The following is a 25,615-nucleotide window of genomic DNA, read 5'->3' on the forward strand; positions in this document are numbered from 1 at the left end:
GTGTGGTCTCTCTGTGGACCCCAATTCTCTCTGTGGCCTTAGATGAGTTTCGGGCAGTAGCTTGACACACGGAACAATGACGAACATAGCTCTCTAGGTTTTCAACTATACCCGGCCACCAAACATGGCTCCTGGCAATTGACTTCATGGTTACAATACCTGGATGTGATTCATGTAGCTCAAAACATACCTTGTACAACACCTGGGTGGTACAATGACCCTGTTGCCCCACAGCAGGCAATCAGAATGTAAAGACAGCTAATTTTTGCGAGCAAGGTGTGGTTTCAATTTCTTGTGGATCTCATAGGGTACGTTGACCATATGCCTCTGAAAACACGTTGTTTGACCATAGATACGGTCGGGTCCACATTCGTCCATGATTCAATTTGTTTGGAAGTGATTGGAGCATAAGCGCAGCCGAACACACTCCTTGCCATAAAAACTTCCCCTGGTACAGGTACATTACCTGGATTAACAAGCAGTGGTAACCTACTCAAGGCATCAGTGTGGAAATTCTCACTGCCAGGATGATACCTTCTAGAATAGTCAGAGGCTGCTAACTTCTCAGCCCAATGCTGAATGTGTGCAGAGGCCTGTGGATGAGGCGTCACAACTGAGACCAAGTGGACTAACAGTATCGTAGTACATCAATACTTTAGATGAACACAGCAACCGTTTCGCCTCAGCAAATGCCTTACTACACTGTGTGCACCTTTGCCATTCAACACCTTTGTGAAGGAGTTTGTGGAGAGGTTCAGGAACGGTGCTTAGATTCGGAATAAAATTACCAACAGTTCAACATATCCAAGAATTATGCGAGCTCAGTCGTGTTCGCAGGAGTAGGAGCATCACTGATAGCCTCGGTCTTAGACTTGCTGGGCCTCATGCAATTAGCACTCACAATACGACCGAGAAATTCCACTTCTGGAAACATAACCCTACATTTGTCACGTTTCACCTTTACACCGGCTTTGACAAGACTTTTGAGAACCGCCTCAAGGTTACACGAGCGTTCAGGCTCAGTGCGTCCGGTGATCAAAACATCAGCTTGAAAGACATTAAACACAAACAATCCCCTTTGTGCGTGTTACAACATGTATACTTCTTAGAGCCCTCATCAAGCAACATCTGAGTGCAAGCAGATTCTAAATCCAAGCGGATAAACGTCTTCCGACCAGAAAGTGTAGCGAACCAAGAAATTAGTCTCTGCATCACCTGCATCACATGTGTATAGAACATGTATAGAATGCATGTATATCACACCATCCATGCCCAATCCTCATATACTCACTCTGAAAGCTTATAACCTCAGGCATGTAATGATATACATAGCATTAACCAAAACCTTGATCAAGCCAATTTTATTTGCCGAAAACGTCGTGGCCTAGTAACTATAGCCAAGACCTATCTGAGGCCAGCGGCCCACAGGTCATAGTTTTTAAACATCAATAAATCAAGAACCATAAGTGCCACAAACAAACACAATACTTACTTTATATTTCTCAGGAGAAATATGTCCACGTTTCCGCAGCACAGACACACTGGGTGAATGTTTTCTGAGAAAGCCACTGATCTGTTTTGAGATCAGTGGAGAAAGCTAATTTATTTTGGGGGAAACAACATGGCTGCCTGTACACTTCCGGTGGCTTCAGAACCGCCGTTGGGCACCCTATCCAGTTAGTATAGAGATCAGTGACAGAGTCAGCAGTTCTCTTGATTGTACGAACGTTTTATTTGCGAGGTGTATAATAGACCGCTACTTCGATCATATCATAACAAAACATGCATTACCTCGTTTCCTCTGCAATAATCAAAACGTACCTTTATTTACTCAAAAGGTACCTTTCTTTCATGATAGAAGACCACTGAGCTCTTCTTATGTCTGCAGACTCAGTAATCATCACAAAGTATGAGAAACAAGCGGGTTTATTCGCATCATGCCAAGCTCTCTACTGCGCATGCAACCCCCCTCCAAATTTGGTTATTCTGGGTGCTTTGGTTATTCTGGGTGCTTTGGTTATTCTGGGTGCTTTGGTTATTCTGGGTGCTTTGGTTATTCTGGGTGCTTTGGTTATTCTGGGTGCTTTGGTTATTCTGGGTGTTTTGGTTATTCTAGTAGGTTGGTTATTCTGGATGGTTTGGTTATTCTGGGTGGGTTAGTTATTCTGGGTGCTTTGGTTATTCTGGGTGCTTTGGTTATTCTGGGTGCTTTGGTTATTCTGGGTGCTTTGGTTATTCTGGGTGGGTTAGTTATTCTGGGTGCTTTGGTTATTCTGGGTGCTTTGGTTATTCTGGGTGCTTTGGTTATTCTGGGTGCTTTGGTTATTCTGGGTGCTTTGGTTATTCTGGGTGCTTTGGTTATTCTGGGTGCTTTGGTTATTCTGGGTGCTTTGGTTATTCTGGGTGCTTTGGTTATTCTGGGTGTTTTGGTTATTCTGAGTAGGTTGGTTATTCTGGATGGTTTGGTTATTCTGGATGGTTTGGTTATTCTGGATGGTTTGGTTATTCTGGATGGTTTGGTTATTCTGGATGGTTTGGTTATTCTGGATGGTTTGGTTATTCTGGGTGCTTTGGTTATTCTGGATGGTTTGGTTATTCTGGGTGCTTTGGTTATTCTAGATCAGTGGTTCTTAACCTTTTTAAAGGCGCCGAACCCTAATGAAACCCACCGAACACTTGCGGAACCCCTCAAATTTGACAAAAAAATTAAGAAGAATTGCATCTTAATGCGTTTTCTGTTCTTCTTTTCGGGAGGCGATCTGGGAAATGCGTGGTTTTGTTTTGGCAAGGGCCACCCTCAAATCATTTTCGCATGCAAGCCTGCTCCTTTTCTTTGTTTTAATGTCCACCAGTTTCGAAAACGCATGATCGCAGAGATACGTTGTAACGATCGGCGTGGGGATCTCAAGGGCAATTTTAGCGATGTGAGGATACCCTTCCATTTGGCGACACCAAAACGTTGAGAGCGTTGTTGTGCCGAAGAGTTGTTGTTGAGTCTGGCTCTGCTGAAGTTCGATGAGGTCGTCGAGGTATTGGTCGTTGACATCTGCCGTTGCAATGTCGAAAGTAAACAACTGCCGCACCCATGCTGGGTATTGCTCTTGGTCGGGGAAGTAGCCGTCGAATGACTTTCCCAGCTCATCCAAGTGCATGGCAATCACTTGCTTATGCTCCTCCGGTACAGCAGTGCCTCCAACTTCGGACTCATCTTCGATCCCGCTCACACACTCGTCCAGTAGCGAAAAGTTAGCGAAGTTGTCGTTCTCTGTTCGCCGCCTCCACAACGGTAACTTTTTTCGGAAAGCACTCAGCTTTTCTTCAGATTCGATGACTTTCACTCCACCGCCCTGCATCTGGCAATTGAGATGATTGAGTGCGTCGAAGATGTCAGCCAAGTACGCCAAGGCGAGGATGAACTCTGACTCTTGGAAGTGCGTTGCATGGCAATGCTGGTGTTCTCGCAAAAACAGGGCGAATTCTACACGCAAGGCAAGGCTCACAACCTTTCCTCGTGATAACCATCGAACGTTAGAGTGGTAGAGAAGGACTTCGAATTCAGAGCCGATTTCATTGCACAGCTCTTTGACGATGCGATGATTCAGAGCACGGCTTCGCACGTAATTCACAGCTTCAACTACGATTTTCAGAACATTGGCCAGTTTTGGAGGCAGGGTTTTTGATGCCAGCGCGTGTCTGTGCAGGACGCAGTGCGTGACGATGATGTGTGGTGCATCGGCCTTCACCAGCACTCCAAAACCGGAGTTGCATCCCAGCATGGCTGGAGCTCCGTCCGAGCAAACTGCAGACACCATGTTCCACGAGAGGCCGTTGCTTCTGAAGAAGTCGTCCACAAGCTTCTTCACGTCAGCTGCCTTCGTCATTGTTGTGAGAGGCTTGCAGAACAGAGTCTTCCTTAATCTCGTCTCCTTTGACATAACGCACAAATAAGATGAGCTGGCTCAAATTCGAAACGTCGGTGGTCTCGTCGAGTTGAAGGCTGAATTTCGTCGGGCTCGCGACTAAATCTGCAACTACCTGGGCGAGGATGTCGTCGCTCATGTCGTCGATTCAGCATCTGATGGTGTCACTTGAGAGTGGAACGAGAGACAACTTGTTTTCAGCAGCTTTTCCCAGCATGATGTTGGCCATCTTCAACGCGGCCGGTTTGATGAGTGTCTCACCAACAGTGTGCGGTTTGCCCTGCTTTGCGATCAGGTACGCAACTTCATACGACTCGGTGAGGATCGGTTTGTCAATTGGAACGAAGCCGAGAGTGGGCAAGGTAGCATTTGCGTCGAATCGGACTCTCTTCAATTTGAATTCATCCAGCGTTGCGTCTTTGTACTGCCCCTCTCCGTGCAGTTTTTTGAAGTGTTCCCGTAGTTTTGCTGGTGCTAGGCTGGAGTTGCTCAACTTGACATTGCAAAGCATGCATTGAGGATGCTGACTTCCGTCCCGTTTCGTCAAACACGTGAACCCGTACCGCACGTAATCCTCCGACCACTTCCTTTTTTTGCTCGACATACTGCAAAAAAAAAAAAACAGTAACAAACTGATCTTAATTGAGTTCGGGCAAATAATTATATGACAAAAATTAAAAAAGGAACATGCTTAAATATAATCAGTACCCCTCTGAAAATTGAGAAATTTTAACGAAGAAAACAAAACTTATAGTTACGATGACGGGATTTATTATCTACTCAAATCTATGTCACCTCAAATCCCATTATAATATTACATAGAAAGCTGCGAATTGTTAGTTTTGAATTGCGACCAAAGGAGTTATATCACCTCCACCTAATTTTCTGAGTAATTCAATCATATTTTATAATCACCATCCACTTTTGACTAATATAACTCTGAACCCGCCCTGCATATCCACAAACATTTCCAACTTACTTTTCAATTAATCAGTAACTCCAAAGTAAGGCGCGACCAATGACGCACGGCACACGGCAAGCTAATCGAGGCTATTCACTGGAATTTCCGAACAACTGCAAAGTCCAAAATCCAGTAAGTAAGTAAGCAAGTAAGCACCATCAACAGAATAATTAGCAAGTCGCTCATTGATTCAACTTACTACAGTCAGTGTGAAACAACTTATCTTAAACACAGACCAGAGAAACCATGAATGGGATGGGAATACAATTACAAATAACATTTCCATTCGTTCGTAACATACATAGCAAAATAATAATAATAATAATATGAATATGCATTGCGTAGAGTGAGAGCTTCGTCGACAATGGTCAGTCGATCGAGTGCGCAGCCCTCGCAAACATCTGTAGGCCTAGGCCTAGCTAGGCAAGGTTGTTTGATCTTGGGCTTCGAATTAAAATTAATTTTATTGAATGGATAGATTGGGATAGAATGCAGGACTTACCTACTGTAGGCTATATAGTCCAGACTTCTCATCGACTGGACCAGGTAGGTACAGTCACGTGAAAAAGTAAGTACACCCCATGTAAAGTTTTGACTTTTTCAACATATTTCAACATACAGCTATTTGATCTTCATTTCAACAATATTGATAGATAAAGGTGATATAATATAACAAATATCATGAAACATTTACATTTTGTAGTCAATTGTATAATTTAAATAAACATAAATGCAAATTTCGCATGTGGAAAAAGTAAGTAAAAGTAAAAACAGCTGTTCACCACCATCTCTTATCTTCCCCCATCCAAAACCTTGATCTTTTCTACCCCCACTAATTCACCCCAGATCCACCTTGTTTGAAATTCCAACTTCTTTCCTGGAAGTCTTGGCAGTGTCCATATGTTTTATACCTCTCCCACCCCCCACCCCCCTTCCCATGCCTCCCCCCCAAAGCCCTCTCCCTCCCACAGTTCTCTCGATGTCTCCATGTCTCTCGGTCCCTGCTCTCAAATGTTGTGTTTGTGTCCTTCCCCCTCTCTCCCCATCTTGTCTACCGCTCCCGATGTTATTTGTTTTGTGTGTCTGTTTGTCTTTCTGTGTGATTAATGTTCGCTCTTTCACGAGCCTCGATCTTGCATACAAAAAAAAAAAAAAAAAAAAAAAAAAAAAGTACACCCCTACATTTATCACTACTTCAAATACCTAAAATTAGAATCAGGTGCACCAGCTCAGGTGCAAATTATTAGAATATCGTTAGAGAGGATCTTGGAGGAACCTGTCTTATTTAAACTTCAGACATTTCGTTTGGTTTGCTCTTTGTTGTTGAAGTGTGCGGCATCACCATGTGAGGCCTTCAGAAAGAAGGTTATAGATGCCTACGAGTCTTGGAAGGGATTTAAAAAGATCTCCAAACAATTTGAAATCAATCATTTGACTGTCCGGATGATCATCTACAAGTGGAGAAGATTCCAAACAACTGCCAGCTTGTTCAGGCTAGGCCGCCCCAGCAAGTTCAGCCCGAGAGCAGACCGCAAGATGCTGAAAGAAGTCTCTAAGAACCCCAGAATGTCTTCACGGGACCTACAGGTAGCTCTTGCCACTGTTGATGTCAAAGTGCACGAGTCTACCATTAGAAAGAGGCTGCACAAATTTGATCTACATGGGAGGTGTGCCAGGAGGAAACCTTTGCTGTCCAGAAAGAACATCAGGGCAAGACTAAAGTTTGCCAATGAACACCTAGGCAAAGACCAGCACTTCTGGAACAATGTGCTCTGGACAGATGAGTCAAAGGTAGAGCTATTTGGCCACAATACCAGAAGACATGTTTGGCAAAAACCAAAGACAGCATTTGACCACAATAACCTGATACCAAATGTAAAGCATGGTGGTGGAAATATTATGGTTTGGGGCAGCTTTGCTGCATCAGGGCCTGGGCAGCTCACCATCATAGAATCCACTATGAATTCTTCATTGTACCAGAGGGTGCTTGAAGATAATGTGAGGCCATCTGTCGGAAAGTTGAAGCTCAACCAAAGGTGGACCTTGCAACATGACAATGACCCTAAACACACCAGTAATTCCACCAAGGAATGGCTGAAAAGAAAGAAATGGAGGGTTCTGGAATGGCCAAGTCAAAGCCCGGATCTAAATCCCATCGAGATGTTGTGGGGGGATTTGAAACGAGCTGTGCATGCAAAAAACCCCTCAAACATCGCACAGCTGAAAGAATTCTGCATGGAGGAGTGGGCAAAAATTTCTCCCAGTCAATGTCAGAGACTGGTAGACAGTTATAAGAAACGCCTACCTGAGGTTGTTTCTGCCAAAGGGGGCAATATCACCTATTAGAGCCAAGGGTGTACTTACTTTTTCCACATGCGAAATTTGCATTTATGTTTATTTAAATTATACAATGGACGACAAAATGTAAATGTTTCATGATATTTGTTATATTATATCACCTTTATCTATCAACATTGTTGAAATGAAGATCAAATAGCTGTATGTTGAAAAAGTCAAAACTTTACATGGGGTGTACTTACTTTTTCACGTGACTGTAGGTCCGACTGGCAGGTACGTACTGAAATCGGTGTACCTGGCTTAAATGAAGTCGGTGTAGCTGGCGTAAATGATGAGCGGTTTCGAATTCAAAATCCGTTCTGTACAGTACTGTATTGTAATTTATTGATTTTAATCACCAGGTGAAAATAATTTATCGGTCGCACCAGACCAAAGCAAGATTACGTGAGCAAGATGGCGGATCATGGAAGGGACAAGATGGCGGATCATGGAAGGGACATTTGAAATGACAACATTAAATTTTGTTCCCAAGGGAATGGGGAAAAATTTGAAATTTTTTTTTTGTGAAATTTGAAATGAAAATGAAATTTTGAATGGATTTACATATACATGCAATTGCCATAGAGGTTCGCTTACGAAGCTCTCTATTAATAATAAGCGTAATTAGTAATTACACATAGATTCAAAATTGATACAAAACTAAAAAAAAACAAAAAAACAAATTGCAATGCGTTTCAGAGGACCTCTGCCGAACCCCTGAGACTGGCTCACTGAACCCCTGGGGTTTAGCCGAACCCAGGTTAAGAACCACGGTTCTAGATGGTTTGGTTATTCTGGATGGTTTGGTTATTCTGGATGGTTTGGTTATTCTGGGTGCTTTGGTTATTCTGGGTGCTTTGGTTATTCTGGGTGCTTTGGTTATTCTGGGTGCTTTGGTTATTCTGGGTGCTTTGGTTATTCTGGGTGCTTTGGTTATTCTGGGTGCTTTGGTTATTCTGGGTGCTTTGGTTATTCTGGGTGCTTTGGTTATTCTAGGTGGTTTCGTTATTCTGGGTGCTTTGGTTGTGCTGGATGCTTTGGTTGTGCTCGGTGCTTTGGTTATTCTGAGTGCTTTGGTTATTCTGGATGGTTTGCTTGTCCTGGGTGGTTTGCCATTGCCTTCTCAACAATAATTCAGAACAAGATTTTGTAATTGTTTAGGGTGCCAGCGATAACATTACCTTTTCTTCGCAAAAGATAACCGTGGGATCTTCAACATCTACCAACAACCAGAGCTGGCAGACGGGTCGCTGTTGATGGCAGACGGCTTAACATCCATCCGAGGGACGGCACATACACCGAAACACTGTGATCACAGTTTTTAGCTGGGTCTCGATTTGAACCCAGGCTAGGCATATTAGAGGTGAGTGTGCATACCTATAGGGCCTAGGCAATCCCACCAACCTGTAAAATTATTGAGGATAGGTATACAGAACATCGATTTGAGACTAGTTTGTTTGTGTTTGTCTGCCTGTGAACTGGATATCTCGAAGGGTTATGGACGTATTCGGCCAAAACTTGGTGGACAGGTTGGTTTTGTGACAAGGAGGAATTGATTCGCTATCGGTGAAGATCCAAATCTGGATCCGGATTCGAGGATTTTTTTAGTGCATCTTCCAAAACGATTGATTGATAGGACGAAAATCTATATCTCAAAAAGTTGTGAATGGATTATGACAAAACTTGTTGGATGAATTGTTTAGGTGACAAGAACAAGCCGATTCAATTTTGGTTCAGGTCCGGATCCAGATCCGGTCTATCAGTGGGATACAAAACATAAACTGGTCAGCCTGGTGGAGGTATGCACTCTACTGAGTGCCGTTCTAGTTAAATAATGTATTTTTTGGATGATCCACACACTATGTGTCTCAGAAAAGGCCGTTTCGAAGTTGCTCAGAATTCCTCGTGTCACATAGGAAAACCTAAGGGTGCATCAGTTGCACGTGCTGAACAATGAGGCAATTACGTTCTGTGGAAATTTGCAATAAGATGTTCTGCACATCCCTCGTGCCAAAAAGGCAATTGTAATTAACACTGCAACAGACTGTCAACAATTACATTATCAATTGTTCATTATTTAACTCTTAAACGAGCCTCGATCTTGTATACAAAAAAAATAAATGTTCATGGTCCGTTTTTTTATGGTGGAGATTGAAGCCTGGAATAATTTTTATGTTACTTGTTCAACTTTCCATAACCCTTGTGGTTTACATTCACGTGAATTTGGTTTGGTAGAATTGAATACTTAAGCAAATTTACATCTGGCTTTTTAATACTTTTGTTGACAAAAGCAAATACATAGGATCCGATGATTATATGCCATCTTTGTTGTGGGTCTATTTTAAGTTCTCAATGAAAATCAGCCCAAAAGATACAGACCCTTATTAATTCTGTCCAAGCCATGAAACAAAGTTTTTTTAAATTTACCCATTAGAGATTATTGGCTAAATATTCGATGTAAACTTCACATTGTGGGATCTCTCAAATCCAGTGCATTGAAGTGATGGTCACAATAAGGCAATGACATAAAATTATGAGGACAATCATTTATTATTTTGTGTGCAGCACGTGGCTGATGGTTTGCATCATTTCTGGGTGCATGGCTGTGCCACGGATGTAGTGCCCCTTTGCAATTTGTTCAGGATGCCAGCAATAGCTTGCCTACTCTTCGCGAAGGACACCGTCGGATCTATAACGTCCACCAATTAATGGGACGCCAAGTTTAACATCCAATTGAAAGACAGGAGACATTCATGAATCACCCTGCTTGCGAAACACCAGGGTGATAGTTTATAGATAGGTCAGGTTAGACAGCTCAGATGGGAAGGCGCGTAACCCGAGTCTGGACTATCCTGCCAATCCACCTATTGGAAGATGATGTCAAACTGCAGGGTGGTTCCCCTTTCACCTGAACCATATTAACTTCTCAGATGTGAGTCTTCATACATTTGTTCAAGTTCCTTTACATATTATAAAGAGCAACACACTCTTCCAGAACAGGTGTCTTCAGCATGTCGTAGAATTAGTCATTTCATTACTGACAACAATATGAATCCATGGTGTTCTTTATTTCAGGGAAGGTTCTGCATACAATGTCCAATGATTGCACTGCTATGCAAAATTAAATAAAGCGCATCAGGAGGTGGTGCAGGGAATGTACGTTTAGTAAAGATCAACTTCACCCATAGCAATGACTACTTTTCCGATATACCTACATGCATAATTTAAATACAATATATAAGCTTAGACCAAGTACTGAAACATGTCATAAAATGTAGAAAGCAAAATTAAAACAATGGTGCCTTTCAAATACATTCCTCTTGATTGAAGCCTCCGTTGCACACTCACGTTATGCAGCAGCTCCCATTCTTGTTGGAGGCCTGTCAAGGAGACAAGAGGAAATGGAACGTTTGTCCTGCATGGTGGAAAGGCTTCACGTTGGATAAGATGCTTAATCAACTCATCATTTCCACTCCAGACTTGAAAGATTGCTTTATGAGGACAATTACACGACAACGATATTTTATGTACACAGGGTCGTACAAAATGATGTGCAACTCTTCAAACAGCTGTCATAATTTTACTAATGCGATTCAGTTTTTTTTATTTAGAGGTCACCTAAAGAACAAGGTTTAAAGTTTGTTTTCAGAAAAGTTTCAACAACGTCAAACAATTTCTCTGTGCCCCAACAGAGGCTCATTTTAGAGACGTTTTTTTATGACAGTCATATGTTTCGACACAAAGGCAGTTTTGTTGGGTCTATCCAAATGTGGAATTCCGCAATACAAAACCACCAAACACATTGTTGAAACGTTTTGAGACACTGGAAGTGTGAAAAACCAAATTAAAGGACACAATGGTCAAAAGCCTTTGGTGAAAACACCCGATAAGATAGAGGCTGTAAAAGAAGATTTGCAGGCTTCTCCGAAAAAGTTGACATGCTGACTCCCACAGCTGGTGGGAACTTTTCGTACGACCGTTGGCAGAATCATACATGACAATCTGAAACCGCATCCATACAAGATACCGTTACTGCAGTACCAGACCGAAAGTTAAAAAGAGGGAGAGGTTCAAATTAGTGGTCGACCGATATATTGGCTCCGCCGATATATCGACCGATATCTGGCATTTTGAGGCTATCGGCATCGGCCGATGATGGCGCCGATATAAAAAAAAAAATCCTTTTCGTGATGCTAGGCATCTTGATGACCAAAGGGTTGATGGTTTTCAGGATAAAAGACCAATAATAATCGGAGGATTTGGAATGTTTTAACAACTAGGAAATGGCAGGACAGGATCATGTTATCCTCTCTGGGGTATATAGATGACAGTAGATCTAGGCTCAGGTCCGTTGGTCTATGGTGGACGCGATAAGCATAGAATGCCTCAAGGATGTCGGGATTCCTCCAAATTTCTTTCAGTTTAGTGTTAAACAGCAGTAGTGACTGTTAAAAAGGTAATCATATGTGTCCGTGGTTTATAAAAATTTTAATTTTTGTTGATACCCAGTGTTTGTTGTCGTTTCAGCATCCATCTTACCCAGCATGTGCGTAATATGCAGATTGCCCATAACTGATCACATCTCACCATGTAACTGAAAGCATCATAACAGCCAGAGAACAAACCCAAAACCTTCAACGTGGACGCATGCACACGCCTGTATTAGCATTCATCATGTGCACACCACAAACACTGGGTGGAAAGCACGAATCCTAGTGTACAGCTCTTGCATGCAATGGACCTACCCATCTTGGGAAATTCCCTCGTATTGAATCGCTCTGACTTGGCTCATCCCTTTCCCTACATACCAAACAAGGGATATAATCGTTCGCATCCTTAAACAAGCGAGCTATACTGAACCGGTCATTGTGTAGCATGCATTTCACTCCAAAAGTTACCCTTCACTTGAGCGGCAAACATCCTTCGATAAGCAAACCATCTCAAAAACAAAACATCATTCTGTAACATTCTGGATTACGAAATACAAGTTTTGAAATTGCAAAGATGTTGAAGCATTGTAAAACTGAACCGACCACGTAAATATTAGCAAAAAACAACAACTACAGAGCATCAAGATTAAGGATACAGGTGGTGTTGGTACAAAGAGAGGTACTTACCGGTTGTCTGATAGGGAGAGCTGCAGTGCAATCTGAAGAGCTTCTTCTTCAGTCTGCAAGACAGTTCAAGTCATGTCCTATCATTTTGGGCTGTCCTCATTGCTCTCATTTATATAGCTAAGCTTTAAAACAATGCTTAACACCTACCTAAATTAATCTAAACACATTTTCCCTATTCTCCTCCCACTTTCGACCAAAAGGTGAGGAGGCCGACAGGGGGACAGTGGACAGGTGGACAACAGCACACAGCCATATCACTGTGTGAAAGGCAGAAAAGGGGTCGGCAACAGCAGAATGGCTTGGGGGGGGAGGGTTGGAAGGGGTATGGGATAAACAATGAGGTGGCAATGGGGAGCGGTCTCAAATGACTGAAAGGAAGAGCAAGAGGCAGCAAATTCAGGGAGTCCAGTTTAGTTTGGATAAAAGCCCGGAGAAAAAGGAATGGAGAACCTGCACGTGGCCAATATCAGAGACAAAGCAAGTTTCAGTCATTTTAACTCAAGTGTGATATTTTATGAAGAAATTTATGTGGCTTATTTTAATGAGTCACAGCAATGATCAATTTAAGACTTAAAATTTAACATTTGAGAACACAGCGCGGTTGGTATTTACTAGGTCTCCCTGGAGGTTTCCCAAGTTTGCAGTCACAGCTGCCACAACTGGGACAGGTGCTTGCGCAGTAACAACACGTGCCGGAGGAGTGGAACGAGGGATGGAAGGTGGCCGATGCGGAGACTTGGCAATCTTGTGGCCGACACTGGAGAGGGTTGAATGTCATGGGAAATATATCAGAACATCACCCTAACTAACTGATACAAGCCATGATCTTCAAACCCATTTCTTTGAAAATTCTCTGGATATCCCTCGACCCTTGAACATGGATCAAGCTGTGAGCGCTATATGGAAATGTGTTGTGATTTGCACCATTGATATTCATATACATGCAGTGCCTATAGAAAGTCTACACCCCCTTTCAAAATTTTCATCTTTTGTTGTCTTATAGCCTGGAATTAAATTGCATTAAATCAGACTTTTTCCACCTTTATTTACACATCGTAACCCACAACTTCCAAGAGAAAAACAAATTCTACAAATTTCAGAAAATTAATAAAAAAATAAAAAGCTAGAATATCTTTGTTTTATATTTACAACAGGCATGAAGAACTAATGAAACTTGTTAGATAAAGTGACATAATAGACATGGTGACATGGCAGTAAAACCCAGAATTAATTTATTTATACGCATTTAAACTTCTTTGAACCTATATTTAAATTAAATTATATACTTGAACACTGTAGAACACAAACCGCCTTCATAATACTTCCAAGAACCTCCAGTTTTGTAGTATTTAGACATGTGCTATAGGGTGGTGTATGTAATAGGAGCTGTCAAATGGAGCCCCAGGGAAGAGGATGTGGCATGTGAGGGTAATGTATCGGGATGAAGAAGAGGATGCCGATATGGCTATGTACGATGCCGATGTGTTCTATGGTGATCAATGAAGCCTGCATCTCCTAAACTGGGACTCAACGTCGTTTTATTACAGTGTACAAGGGTCGCGTACAAGACTGCTTCAGTCGCGGTAAACTTTGGATATATTTTTTAACGATCTTTTATATAATTATTTTATTAAAATTGAAGTATACACTTATTTGAACACTGTGTGGGGTATCGTGTTCTAAGAACTCTACAGTTTGTTTGTTTGTCTGTGAGCAGGATATCTCAAAAAGTTTAACGACAGATTCGGCAAAACTTGGTGGACAGTCTGGATGTGTAACAAGGACGAACCGATTTGATTTTGGTGAACATGTGGATACGATAATTTTTTTAATTACCCTGTGCACGCAAAGCGAAAAGCGGAGTTAAGCAATCAGTCGTGTACATAACCATCTGCATTTTTAAAATTCATTCTCTCGGCAACCGTTGGGCTGATTGACACTAAATTTTCACCTTAGCCCTACTCATTTAGAATTTTTATTGATTATTATGACGTCATAGCTCACGTGATTTGGGTGCCATTTGCAAAAAAACATTGGACATCTATATCTCCGAAACCGCTCCATGGAAAAAATTGAAATGTGGCTCATTGTAAAGAACTCCGCATGGAAATAAGTGTTGTTAACAACAACTTCATAATTCGACAAGTACAACGTTTGGTCTGATCAGTTTGAAATTTCATGAGCGTGATCTATGCAAGAATTATATTGGACAATGTAAATTTATGAGATCATGTCACATGGGCTAGCAGCTATATAGACGACAACAACAACAACAACAACAACAACAGGCATTTTAAGGCCATTTTCCCTGCTAGAGCGGGGGTTAGCCTTGCGGGGGTTAGCCATTACAATCTTCTCCATTTTGCCCTATTTTCTACATTCTATATTTGCCCTATTTTTCTGGCAGGTTCAAAGATAAAAGCCCCTTAAAAAAACAGAAGAGTTGGCTCGCACAAAGTCCTTCTCACGACAGCATGGGTTAAGTATTCTATGAAAAAAAACTAGTTTTTAGAAGTGATTCTTGAGCATGGACAGATACAGCCAAAAACAATATATAGTATGATATTTCAAAGTTATGGACGGATTTGGACGAACCTTGGTGGCCAAGTTGGGTGTGGGACAAGAACAAATCGATTCGATTTTGGTGAAGATCTGTATATGGATACGATAATTTTATATATTTTTTATAAGTGATTCTTCACCATTGAGAGAAAGGACCAAAATGATATATAGCATGCTATTTCAAAACGTTATGGACGGATTTGGATGAAGGTTGGTGGAGCTGTTGTGTGTGGTTCAAGGACAAATTGATTTGATTTTGGTGAAGATCCGAATCCTATAGTTTTTATTTTATTTTATTTTACAAGTGATTCTTCACCAATGAGAGATAGGGCCAAAAACTATATATAGCATGATATTTCAAAAGGTTATGGACAGGAAATGACAAAACTTGGTGGATGCATTGGGAAGGTGAGAAGAACAAGTCAATTAGATTTTGGTTATGGTACAGATGCAGATCCGGCCTATCAGTGGGATATAAAACATAAACTGTTCAGTGTGGCGGAGATATGCGCTCTACCGAGTGCCGTTCTAGTTTCTTATGTATTTCATTGTAGATTTCTAATGCATTCTTTTGTTTTCACCATAATCTTATACAGGACACAACACTCAACAAAAGATAAAAATCTGTTTGAAGGCAAAAATAACTATTCCTGAATTACTGCACATCACACCTCCTGGCCTCCATTTTTAAATTTAACACTTTGTCCAACTTGTATACAGTCACGTGAAAAAGTAAGTACACCCCATGTAAAGTTTTGACTTTTTCAACATATTTCAACATACAGCTATTTGATCTTCATTTCAACAATATTGATAGATAAAGGTGATATAATAAAACAAATATCATGAAACATTTACATTTTGTAGTCCATTGTATAATTTAAATAAACATAAATGCAAATTTCGCATGTGGAAAAAGTAAGCACACCCTTGGCTCTAATAGGTGGTATTGCCCCCTTTGGCAGAAACAACCTCAAGTAGGCGTTTCTTATAACTGTCTACCAGTCTCTGACATCGACTGGGAGAAATTTTTGCCCACTCCTCCATGCAGAATTCTTTCAGCTGTGCGATGTTTGAGGGGTTTCTTGCATGCACAGGTCGTTCCAAATCCCCCCACAACATCTCGATGGGATTTAGATCCGGGCTTTGACTTGGCCATTCCAGAACCCTCCATTTCTTTCTATTCAGCCATTCCTTGGTGGATTTACTGGTATGTTTAGGGTCGTTTTCATGATGCAAGGTCCACCTTCGGTTGAGCTTCAACTTTCCGACAGATGGCCTCACATTATCCTCAAGCACCCTCTGGTACAATGAAGAATTCATAGTGGATTATATGAAGGTGAGTTGCCCAGGCCCTGATGCAGCAAAGCTGCCCCAAACCATAATATTTCCACCACCATGCTTTGCAGTTGGTATCAGGTTCTTGTGGTCAAATGCTGTCTTTGGTTTTCGCCAAACAAGTCTTCTGGTACTGTGGCCAAATAGCTCTACCTTTGACTCATCTGTCCAGAGCACGTTGTTCCAGAAGTGCTGGTCTTTGCAACTAGGTGTTCATTGGCAAACTTTAGTCTTGCCCTGATGTTCTTTCTGGACAGCAAAGGTTTCCCCCTGGCACACCTCCCATGTAGATCAAATTTGTGCAGCCTCTTCCTAATGGTAGACTCGTGCACTTTGACATCAACAGTGGCAAGAGCTACCTGTAGGTCCCGTGATGACATTCTGGGGTTCTTAGAGACTTCTTTCAGCATCTTGCGGTCTGCTCTCGGGCTGAACTTGCTGGGGGCGGCCTGGCCTGAACAAGTTGGCAGTTGTTTGGAATCTTCTCCACTTGTAGATGATCTTCCCGACAGTCAAATGATTGATTTCAATTTGTTTGGAGATCTTTTTTAATCCCTTCCCAGACTCGTAGGCATGTATAACCTTCTTTCTGAAGGCCTCAGAGAGCTCTTTTGATCTAGGCATGGTGACACCACACACTTCAACAACAAAGAGCAAACCAAACTAAATGTCTGAGGTTTAAATAAGACAGGTTCCTCCAAGATCCTCTCTAACGATGTTCTAAGCATTTGCACCTGAGCTGGTGCACCTGATTCTAATTTTAGGTATTTGAAGTAGTGATAAATGTAGGGGTGTACTTACTTTTTCCACATGCGAAATTTGCATTTATGTTTATTTAAATTATACAATGGACTCCAAAATGTAAATGTTTCATGATATTTGTTATATTATATCACCTTTATCTATCAATATTGTTGAAATGAAGATGAAATAGCTGTATGTTGAAATATGTTGAAAAAGTCAAAACTTTACATGGGGTGTACTTACTTTTTCACGTGACTGTATATTTGGTATCAAAAGATGTGCAACACTTCAAAGAAAAGGTCATGAAACAGTGTTTGGAAATATGCAGGAGTTACAGAGAAATTGCGAAATTTCTCAAAAAACATCTGGGCCATCCTGCCAACGCACATACATTACAAAGACATCAAAAAGTCCGGAAGATCCAAAGCCTCAGATCATAGCATCAATGAGTGCTCAGATCAAAACATGAAACAGGCCTATTCGATATCAAAAATACGAATTTATAGCTGTAGCTCATTTGCACATTTTCACAGACTACGTCCTTTCGAGGTTCTCTTGGCCTGATGTGGTTTGCAAATACTTACCAGGCATGATCAGGTGGGTGTCGATGCCTAATACAAAATCCTCCACTACAGGTGGAACATATCACCTGAACAAAGTCTCTCTGCTTGCATCCTCTCATTGTACAGCGTGTGGTCAGGCCCTGGAACACAAAGTGATAAAACAGAAGAACAATGCACACAATAATGATAATGCACTGGCAAATAACAACAATAAAGATTGAGGTAAAATATCTCATTTACATTACTTGAGCATCACCTTACGCCTCTCTGCTCCTGCTTTGCAGTCATTGTCCATGTGTTGGCCCACCCCGACATCTGGTAGAACCCCTTTGGGTACAGGGACAGGTCGTCCACACAATGGGCATAGAGGAACCTGTACATCCTGGCAAAAAAGTTCACGTATTGGTTTATACAAGGAAACCTACACTAAAGAGGAAACTTAACTGTCAAACCTAAAAAATGCACATTCCAATTTATTTTAAACATATTGTCGCATATAAGAGTACGAGGCGGCACAATATGGCTGCTTGCTCACCACCCATTACAGGTGGGGCCTGACGCCAGAGCAGCCAAAGGCTGATTGACCAAACATCCATTCCTGTGTGAACGCAATGGTTGCGGCAAACGCTATCAACCTGATGATGGCAGAGAGAACTTCCCCACACTAGTAATCAACAATTTCATTATAATAATAATTAAAATTAACAACAGTAATAGTGACACTCCTCAATAATTTTCAATGCAGACAACACAACATACTTAAAGTAATTATTAAACAAATCCACCTATAGCCACGGGCCTGTGCTCATCAAGGGCAGGTGAGGGATCACGGTATACAACCTTCGTTGCAAAATACCTATTTGCAAAACTAACCTTTTTGTAGGCAGAGGGGCAGTTGTGGTCTCGATATATGAAGTGATCTTTGCAGAAAATCTTCTCACAGGCATCACATTTCATCGGCAAGAAATCTAAAATGAGAAAAACATACACGTAACTTTAAATAAGCTGTGAGCCATCTATAGTTTAAAGATCAAATCTAATATAAATGGTTTCGTCAATTGGAATGGTAGCACCTTTCATTAAGGAGCCTTGGATACGAGTCCCCACATCCCAAGGACAGTTCCACTGTCCAAGACCATCGTAACATCTGCGTGTGTTGAGCTTGCTAGGCCAAGTTGTGTGAATCTAAGAGGTCATATATAACCCTTCATTTTGGTTGACAGGCCATCCGCATGTATAACACTCAGGCTAACAACAATAGTTATTCAAAAGAATAAGTGAATGATGTTAATGGCAGCATTCCAAATAGGGACGGGGGCTCGTCCAGAAGGGGTGGCGTTGGGGTAGCAGACACTTCCAGGTCGACATTCAGCGACTGGACAAGGCTTGGGTGGATAAATCAGGCATCGCATTGTGAATTGTAAACTGTTCGAGCAACTCAGATGAGGGGTAAGAAGAAGAGGTTGACATTTGAGTTTTGGAATGTTGGTAGCTTGACAGGAAATGATAAGGGGTTGTAGATGCTATATTGCAGGGGGCTTGTTACCCTTCACTCACTAAGCGAAAAGCAGGGTTAAGCATTCAGTTGTGTATGTGTGCCGTGTGCCATACGTGTCTGCATTTTAAAAATTCATTTTCTCGGCAACCGTTGGTCCGATTCACACGAAATTTTACCATAGAAGCGCCTCCACCTGTATAATTTTTTTATTCATAATTATGACGTCATAGGTTACGTGGTACGGACGCCATCTTGGAAAAACGTTAAACCTCTATATCTCCCAAACCGCTCAATGGGAAAAATTGAAACATGGCTCATTGTCAAGTACTCACCATGGGGAATAAGATATGTTGATGATGTCATCAGTGCCTTAATTATGACGTCATAATTCCACAAGTACAACGCTTGATCTGATCAGTATGAATAAAACAAAAATCCCTCTGCAACTGTTAGTCCGATGGACACAAAATTTTCAGAATATGTGCGGCTCCTGTATAATTTTTTTATGATAATTATAACGGCATAGGTCACGTGGTACAGACGCCATCTTGGAAAAAATCGAAAAAAGTTGCACCTCTATATCTCCGAAACCGCTCCATGGAAAAAATTGAAACATGGCTCATTGTCAAGTACTCCCCTTGGGGAGTAAGATATGTTAATGATGATGTCATCGGTGCCTTCGTTATGATGTCATAATTCGCCAAGTACAACACTTATCTGATCATTGTGAATTTTTTTTCTCAGCAACTGTTGGTCTGATGGGCACAAAATTTTCACCATAGGAACACCTCCTCATGAAGAATATTTTAATGATAATCATGACATCATAGGTCATGTGGTACAGGCGCCATCTTGGAAAAACCAAAAAATGTTGCACCTCTATATCTCCAAAACCGCTGCATGGAAAAAATTGAAACATGGCTCATTGTAAAGAACTCTATATGGGGAATAGGTGTTAACGATGACGTCATTGGTGCCATAATTATGATGTCATAATTCGACAGGGACAATGCTTAGTCTGATCAGTTTGAAATGTATTGAGCGTGATCTATGCAACAATTATATTAGAGAATATAAATTTATGATGTCATCGCTCACGTGGTCTGGCAGCCATATTGGATCAAAGGAAAAAAATGTTCAAAAACAGAAGAGTTGGCTCACAACAAGTTGACTGTGCAGGGTAAGTAATCTATGAATACCATCGAGTTTGCAAGGGAACGGATAGACAGGAAATAATGCAAGAGCTGGGTGAAGGTGCTGTTGGTTTTCATTCATTCCTCACACCCATTATCTCTCTTGTTTGGTAATCTACAGAGACAACTAAGATTGTGGACACTCTGTTGTGTTATCTTGCTGCAATATGAAGTTTGGACCAATATGTCTTGCACGACTGGGTGTAAAAAAATTTTAAAATCAATCTGTACCTCGCTGCAGTCAATATACCATCAATTTTCAGCAATTTTGCAACAACACACGAGGATATGCACCCCAAACTTGAATTGAACCTCCTCTGTGCTTAATTGGCAGCTTCAAGCAAGGCTCTATATAAGTTCCAGTTTCTTTACCTTATCTCACATATCCTCCTGTTTTAGAATAGATCCAAATAACTGAAACTTGAACTCATCTGTCCAATGCACCTTTGACCATTGTTCCATAGTCCAATGTCGATGTTATTTTCTTGTATACACAGTCAAGACTCGTGGAAGAGCTAGTAGTACACTGAACGAATCAGAACATAAAAGACGCAAAAGCAGAGAGAGATAGAGATAGAGATAGAGATAGAGATAGAGAGAGAGAGAGAGAGAGAGAGAGAGAGAGAGAGAGAGAGGGGGGGGGGGGGGGGGGGAGGGAACCAAGAGTAGATTAGAAGGAAAACATAGAGGGAGACTTGGACAAACAAAGGGTGTGGGGAAAAATGGGGGACAGTAGAGTATGCATGGGGTGGACAAGATGGTTATGGAAGGAAACTCCGAGGAAAAAACTGGAAATTTCGATTGAGGGGCGATTGAATTGGGGTGGGGTCCATCCATCCTTAAGGAAAGATTGGAGGATTTACTTATGTATTTCCCTAACTTTTCCCTTAAGGACGCCCCTCAAGTTGAAGCTCATGGTTCGTTTTTTGGCGTGACATCAGTTTAAACTAATTTGCCTACATATCGACCATGATCGTGGCTCGACACGTTTATGGGTTAAGGAAAGATTTACCTTAAGGTAGTTTTTCTCCCTTAGCTAAGGATTTCCTCGAGTGCTGTTGTATAAACAACACTTTGGAAAGCCTCAGCTAAGGATTTCCTTAAGGTTATGGAAATCCTTAGGAGCCATGGCTATGCCAGGCAACCAATCAGGTTAGAGATAGGACACTCGTCCAAAAGCAAGAACACGTTATTTGGGCTTGCTCCCTCAACTTCAAGGAAGGATTTAAGGAAAAACTTATGGATTATTTGTATATGCAACTATCCTCAACTTCATGATGATGATGGAAGTCACGTCGAGTCCGACGAAGACTGTTGGGTATCATGTCTTGTGGTGAGCACGAGAATGCGCAGCGAGGCCAGCCACAGTTACACACGGTCTCCCGCATTTGACGCACTGGAATCTGGTCAATGCCGCTTGGTCTGGATTCTTTATCCTCAAGCGGGCCTGGTGTATACGCTCACATCTCACCTCCTCGAATTTTGTGATGCCTTTGTTGACAATCCTCCAAAACAAGCGATCTGTGGCCTGTTGTTCCCACTTGGCCGGGTCGATATCACAGCTTTTTAGTGTCGTGTTTAGACAATCCTTGTAGCGCTTTCTAGGTTTCCAAATGCTACATTTGCCCACAGCCAGTTCTCCATAAGCGAACTGTTTCGGGATCTTTAAATCGCTCATTTTTAAGAGATGACCATTGACCAGCCTATTGGAGTTATCGTTTTTTGATGACACTCTCCACCGATACACAGCCAGTTTTAATTAGCACATCCAGATTGGAAACTTTTTCCTTCCACGTTATGTGCAGGATTTTCCGCAGACATCGTTGTATGGCTTCCAGCTGACAAATGTGGCGACTATAGGTTGTCCAGTACTCAGAACCATACAGCAATGTACTCAGAACCACAGCTCTATAGACTGATATTTTAGTAATCATTTTAATATTGTGACTGTTCTAGACTTGGTGGTAAACACGGCCAAAGGATGTGCTAGCCTTTGCTATCCGATTGGAGATTTCCCGATCCAATTGACCATCATCACACAAAACACTCCCGAGGTAGGTGTAAGCATCAGTGTTCTTCAGTTGTTGACCGTCCACAACGATACATGGCTCACCACGCTCCAAACTAGGTGGGGCCTGATACATAACCTCAGTCTTTGTGATGTTAATAGTGAGTCCAAAGCATTTCGCTGCAGTAGAAAAACTGTCCATGAGTGATTGAAGCTGCTCCTCGCTGTGGGCAAATAGGCCACAGTCATCCTCAACTTGAGGATGTCCTTAAGGGAAAAGTTCAGAAAATCCTAAATTTTTTCCTTAAGGATGCTTTTTGTAACTGGGCCATAAACTGCGCCCACATTTGGTGGTGGAATAAAATGGTTAAATGGTGAATGAGAATCAAATGAATTTTACACAAGAATCATTTTATTCCTCCTTCATCTGCAAGCTTGTATTCCCCATACAACATATAACAAGCGTCATTTAAAATTACGTATTCATTACGTGTTCTTGCTTTCGGATGTCTCTTCCTATCTCTAATCGGATTGGTTGCCTGGCATAGCAGCGGCTCCTAAGGATTTCCAGAACTTTAAGGGAATCTTAATCTGTAAGGGTCGTTTATGCAACAGCACTTGACGAAATCCTTAGGGAAGGAATTACAACATAACTTAGGGGAAATATTTGGCTAAGGTTTTGTGCAACCGGGTCTTTGTCCTCAAGTATTGCTTGTTGTTGTTGCTTCGTATGCAGCCTAAGGCTGCTGGTTTGCATCATTTCCCTGGAAGCACGTTTGTGCCATTGATGCAGTGCCCCAATTACAGTGATCTGGTACTCAATTTGCTGACCTCAGAAGGATGACAGGCTGAGTCAACCCCCCTGGTGTTAATTCAATAATTCAATGATCGACCGGGATTCGAACACAGGATCCTAGGATCCCAAGCCAGCACCCTAACCGTTTCAGGATCCGAGGATCCCAAGCCAGCATCCTAACCGTTTCAGGATCCGAGGATCCCAAGCCAGCACCCTAACCGTTTCAGGATCCGAGGATCCCAAGCCAGCACCCTAACCGTTTCAGGATCCGAGGATCCCAAGCCAGTATCCTAACCGTTTCAGGATCCGAGGATCCCAAGCCAGCACCCTAACCGTTTCAGGATCCGAGGATCCCAAGCCAGCACCCTAACCGTTTCAGGATCCGAGGATCGCAAGCCAGCATCCTAACCGTTTCAGGATCCGAGGATCCCAAGCCAGCACCCTAACCGTTTCATGATCCGAGGATCCCAAGCCAGCATCCTAACCGTTTCAGGATCCGAGGATCCCAAGCCAGCACCCTAACCGTTTCAGGATTCGAGGATCCCAAGCCAGCACCCTAACTGCTAAGCAAACTATTTAAGCTCTAAGTATTGCTGATCCTTGTTAGACAGATTGTTGGGCCTTCCAGTCAGTCCTTGGTTTGTCAATTACAGATGATGTTTCTCTGTACTTATTGATTGTACTTCGGATATCACACCTTAAAAATTGAGTGATGTGACTATTTCACTCGATGTTTTTCCTTCTTTATGCAGAAAAACAATTCTATGTTGGTCTTCCACTGAAATTTAGCCATTTTGTTTTAAGCTAACAGTTAAATCTGATGAATCCATATTCTGCAGTATGATAGGTTTTTAGCTATATCATATGATGTGTGGAGAGGAACACTTGATGGTAACGATGAGGAAAGCCTGGCAATGAGTCATTAATTATATTTTATTTGTAAATGTGGTGGAAGAGCCACAACACTTCACATTATAGCTGCTCATATAAAGTTTACTTTGAGGTGTTGTGATTACAAGTTTTTGAAGATTCTAATCAAAATGAATTAAAGATTGCTAAATTATGACAACCTTGGTTTGCTCTCACCCAAACTTAGATGTATTAATAAGTCCGACTTCTTTTTCCGACTTCTTTCCTGGAAGTCCTTGCAGTGTCCATGTTTTATACCTCTCCCCCCTCCCCCTTTTCCCGTGCCTCCTCCCCCCAAGCCCTCTCCCTCCCACAGATCTCCCGATGTCTCTGCTCTCAAATGTACTTGTGTGCTTCCCCCTCTCTCCCCATCTTGTCTCCTGCTCCCTTTATTTCATCTTATGTGTCCGTTTTTTTGTTTTGTTATTAATGTTAGCTCCTGCACGAGCCTCGATCTTGTATCCAAAAAAAAAAACAGTCAACGTTGTTTATCATTTATTAGTTGGCCTTCCGTATCAGACGTGACTGTGCATTTAGTCATTGAAAACAATAAAGATTTTAATTTAAAGGATATTCAATGAGACAAGTATGTAGACAACAACACAAAAATAATAAAATTCCACGATCTAAAAATAAATGTACAACGTTGTGTTCATTCCGAATACTTTATGCGTCATTTCAGAAGAGGCCGCAAAACGAGTCCGAGTCGACTCCTTCCTTTGAAATCACCACCGAGGCGTTTACTGAGGTTTACGTTTACCGTTTACCACTTACCGAGGCGTTTACACAGAGATTCAGAGCAGTGCTTGCCCAAATCGGGGAACTCCATCGCCGAATGTTGCACGCTCTCACCGTTACTGCTTCCTTTCCTAGAGTATGACGTGTATGATTACGTGGTCCACATGATGACTCGTTTTGAGCTGTTTCTCGAGCTGACGTCCGATTGGAGGTTTGGCGTGACTCCGCCCACACGGCAGGACGAGTGACGTTTTGCGTGCGTCATCGGCCATCGCTGTCACGTGGCTTACATAGGCGTGGCGTAAATCTACATGAACGGAATTTGTTCCGTTTTGCATATTCGGTAACTTTATACCCACAGCCACAGGTCTACAGGTTGTGATTCAAGGACGAGTGGGTAATTGAACCCAACATTTGCCAAACTGACGTAAACGAAAAGAGCAGAGACTTAAATTATCAAATGGACTACATATTATCTAATTATTAATATAACATTAGTAATATTATAATGAAGGAGCAGGGCTCCTGCTTGAGACGGACGAAGTGACGGACAAGACACAAACTCGTCCGAGAAGATGTTTATTGTATAATCAACTCGGGAACTCTGCAAGCCCGTTTATCGGGTTCGCATACATATAATCCAAGCCAAAAAGCATACGTCAGAACCAAAGCCACGCCTCTCAGGCGAGGCACGCTTTGGTGGTCATGTGACCGACAGGTACAAGCAATTATAACCTCGGCGCCGCGGTTTGTCCGCCGGTTACGTCACCGGCTTGGGCAAGGAGATTATGTTGCTGGTCTCGAGCTTTGGGGGACCCATGGGTCACTACACACACACACACACACACACACACACACACACACACACACACACACACACACACACACACATATATACACAAATATATATGCACATACATACACATATACA

At 42.0% G+C, this 25,615-nt stretch overlaps 1 protein-coding gene across 4 annotated transcripts; it reads right to left on the bottom strand.

Annotated features, from left to right (window-relative positions):
* Positions 1–10,267: 10,267 nt before the first annotated feature.
* On the bottom strand, positions 10,268–25,290 carry LOC137431143 (AN1-type zinc finger protein 2A). 4 transcript variants are annotated; one of them, XM_068122129.2, is made up of 8 exons: positions 24,721–25,290; positions 18,416–18,510; positions 17,799–17,924; positions 17,564–17,682; positions 12,948–13,092; positions 12,336–12,388; positions 11,964–12,018; positions 10,268–10,598 (listed from the first exon to the last, which is right to left on the bottom strand). In XM_068122129.2, exons 1-8 carry the CDS (start codon positions 24,773–24,775, stop codon positions 10,563–10,565), a joined length of 684 nt encoding a protein of 227 aa, XP_067978230.1. In that variant the 5' UTR covers positions 24,776–25,290; the 3' UTR covers positions 10,268–10,562. The 4 variants fall into 4 exon arrangements, with proteins under 4 accessions (XP_067978230.1, XP_067978233.1, XP_067978231.1 ...); XM_068122132.2 differs by lacking the exon at positions 24,721–25,290 and adding an exon at positions 24,679–24,684; XM_068122130.2 differs by lacking the exon at positions 24,721–25,290 and adding an exon at positions 18,616–18,722.
* Between the last annotated feature and the right edge of the window lie 325 nt (positions 25,291–25,615).

The sequence above is a fragment of the Myxine glutinosa genome, chromosome 7, assembly GCF_964187855.1.
Source record: "Myxine glutinosa chromosome 7, kmMyxGlut1.1, whole genome shotgun sequence".
Taxonomy (NCBI): domain Eukaryota; kingdom Metazoa; phylum Chordata; class Myxini; order Myxiniformes; family Myxinidae; genus Myxine; species Myxine glutinosa.

Bases quoted from the DNA above. Each gene is read 5' to 3' on its own strand.
- LOC137431143 (XM_068122129.2), bottom strand. From the start codon at position 24,775: ATGGAGTTCCCCGATTTGGGCAAGCACTGCTCTGAATCTCTGTGTAAA. The intron at 17,925-18,415 runs GTTAGTTTTGCA...CTTTTTTGCCAG, and splicing joins GCCCCTCTGCCTACAAAAAG to GATGTACAGGTTCCTCTATG. The intron at 12,019-12,335 runs GTAAGTACCTCT...TTTGGTATGTAG, and splicing joins CTCTCCCTATCAGACAACCG to GGAAAGGGATGAGCCAAGTC.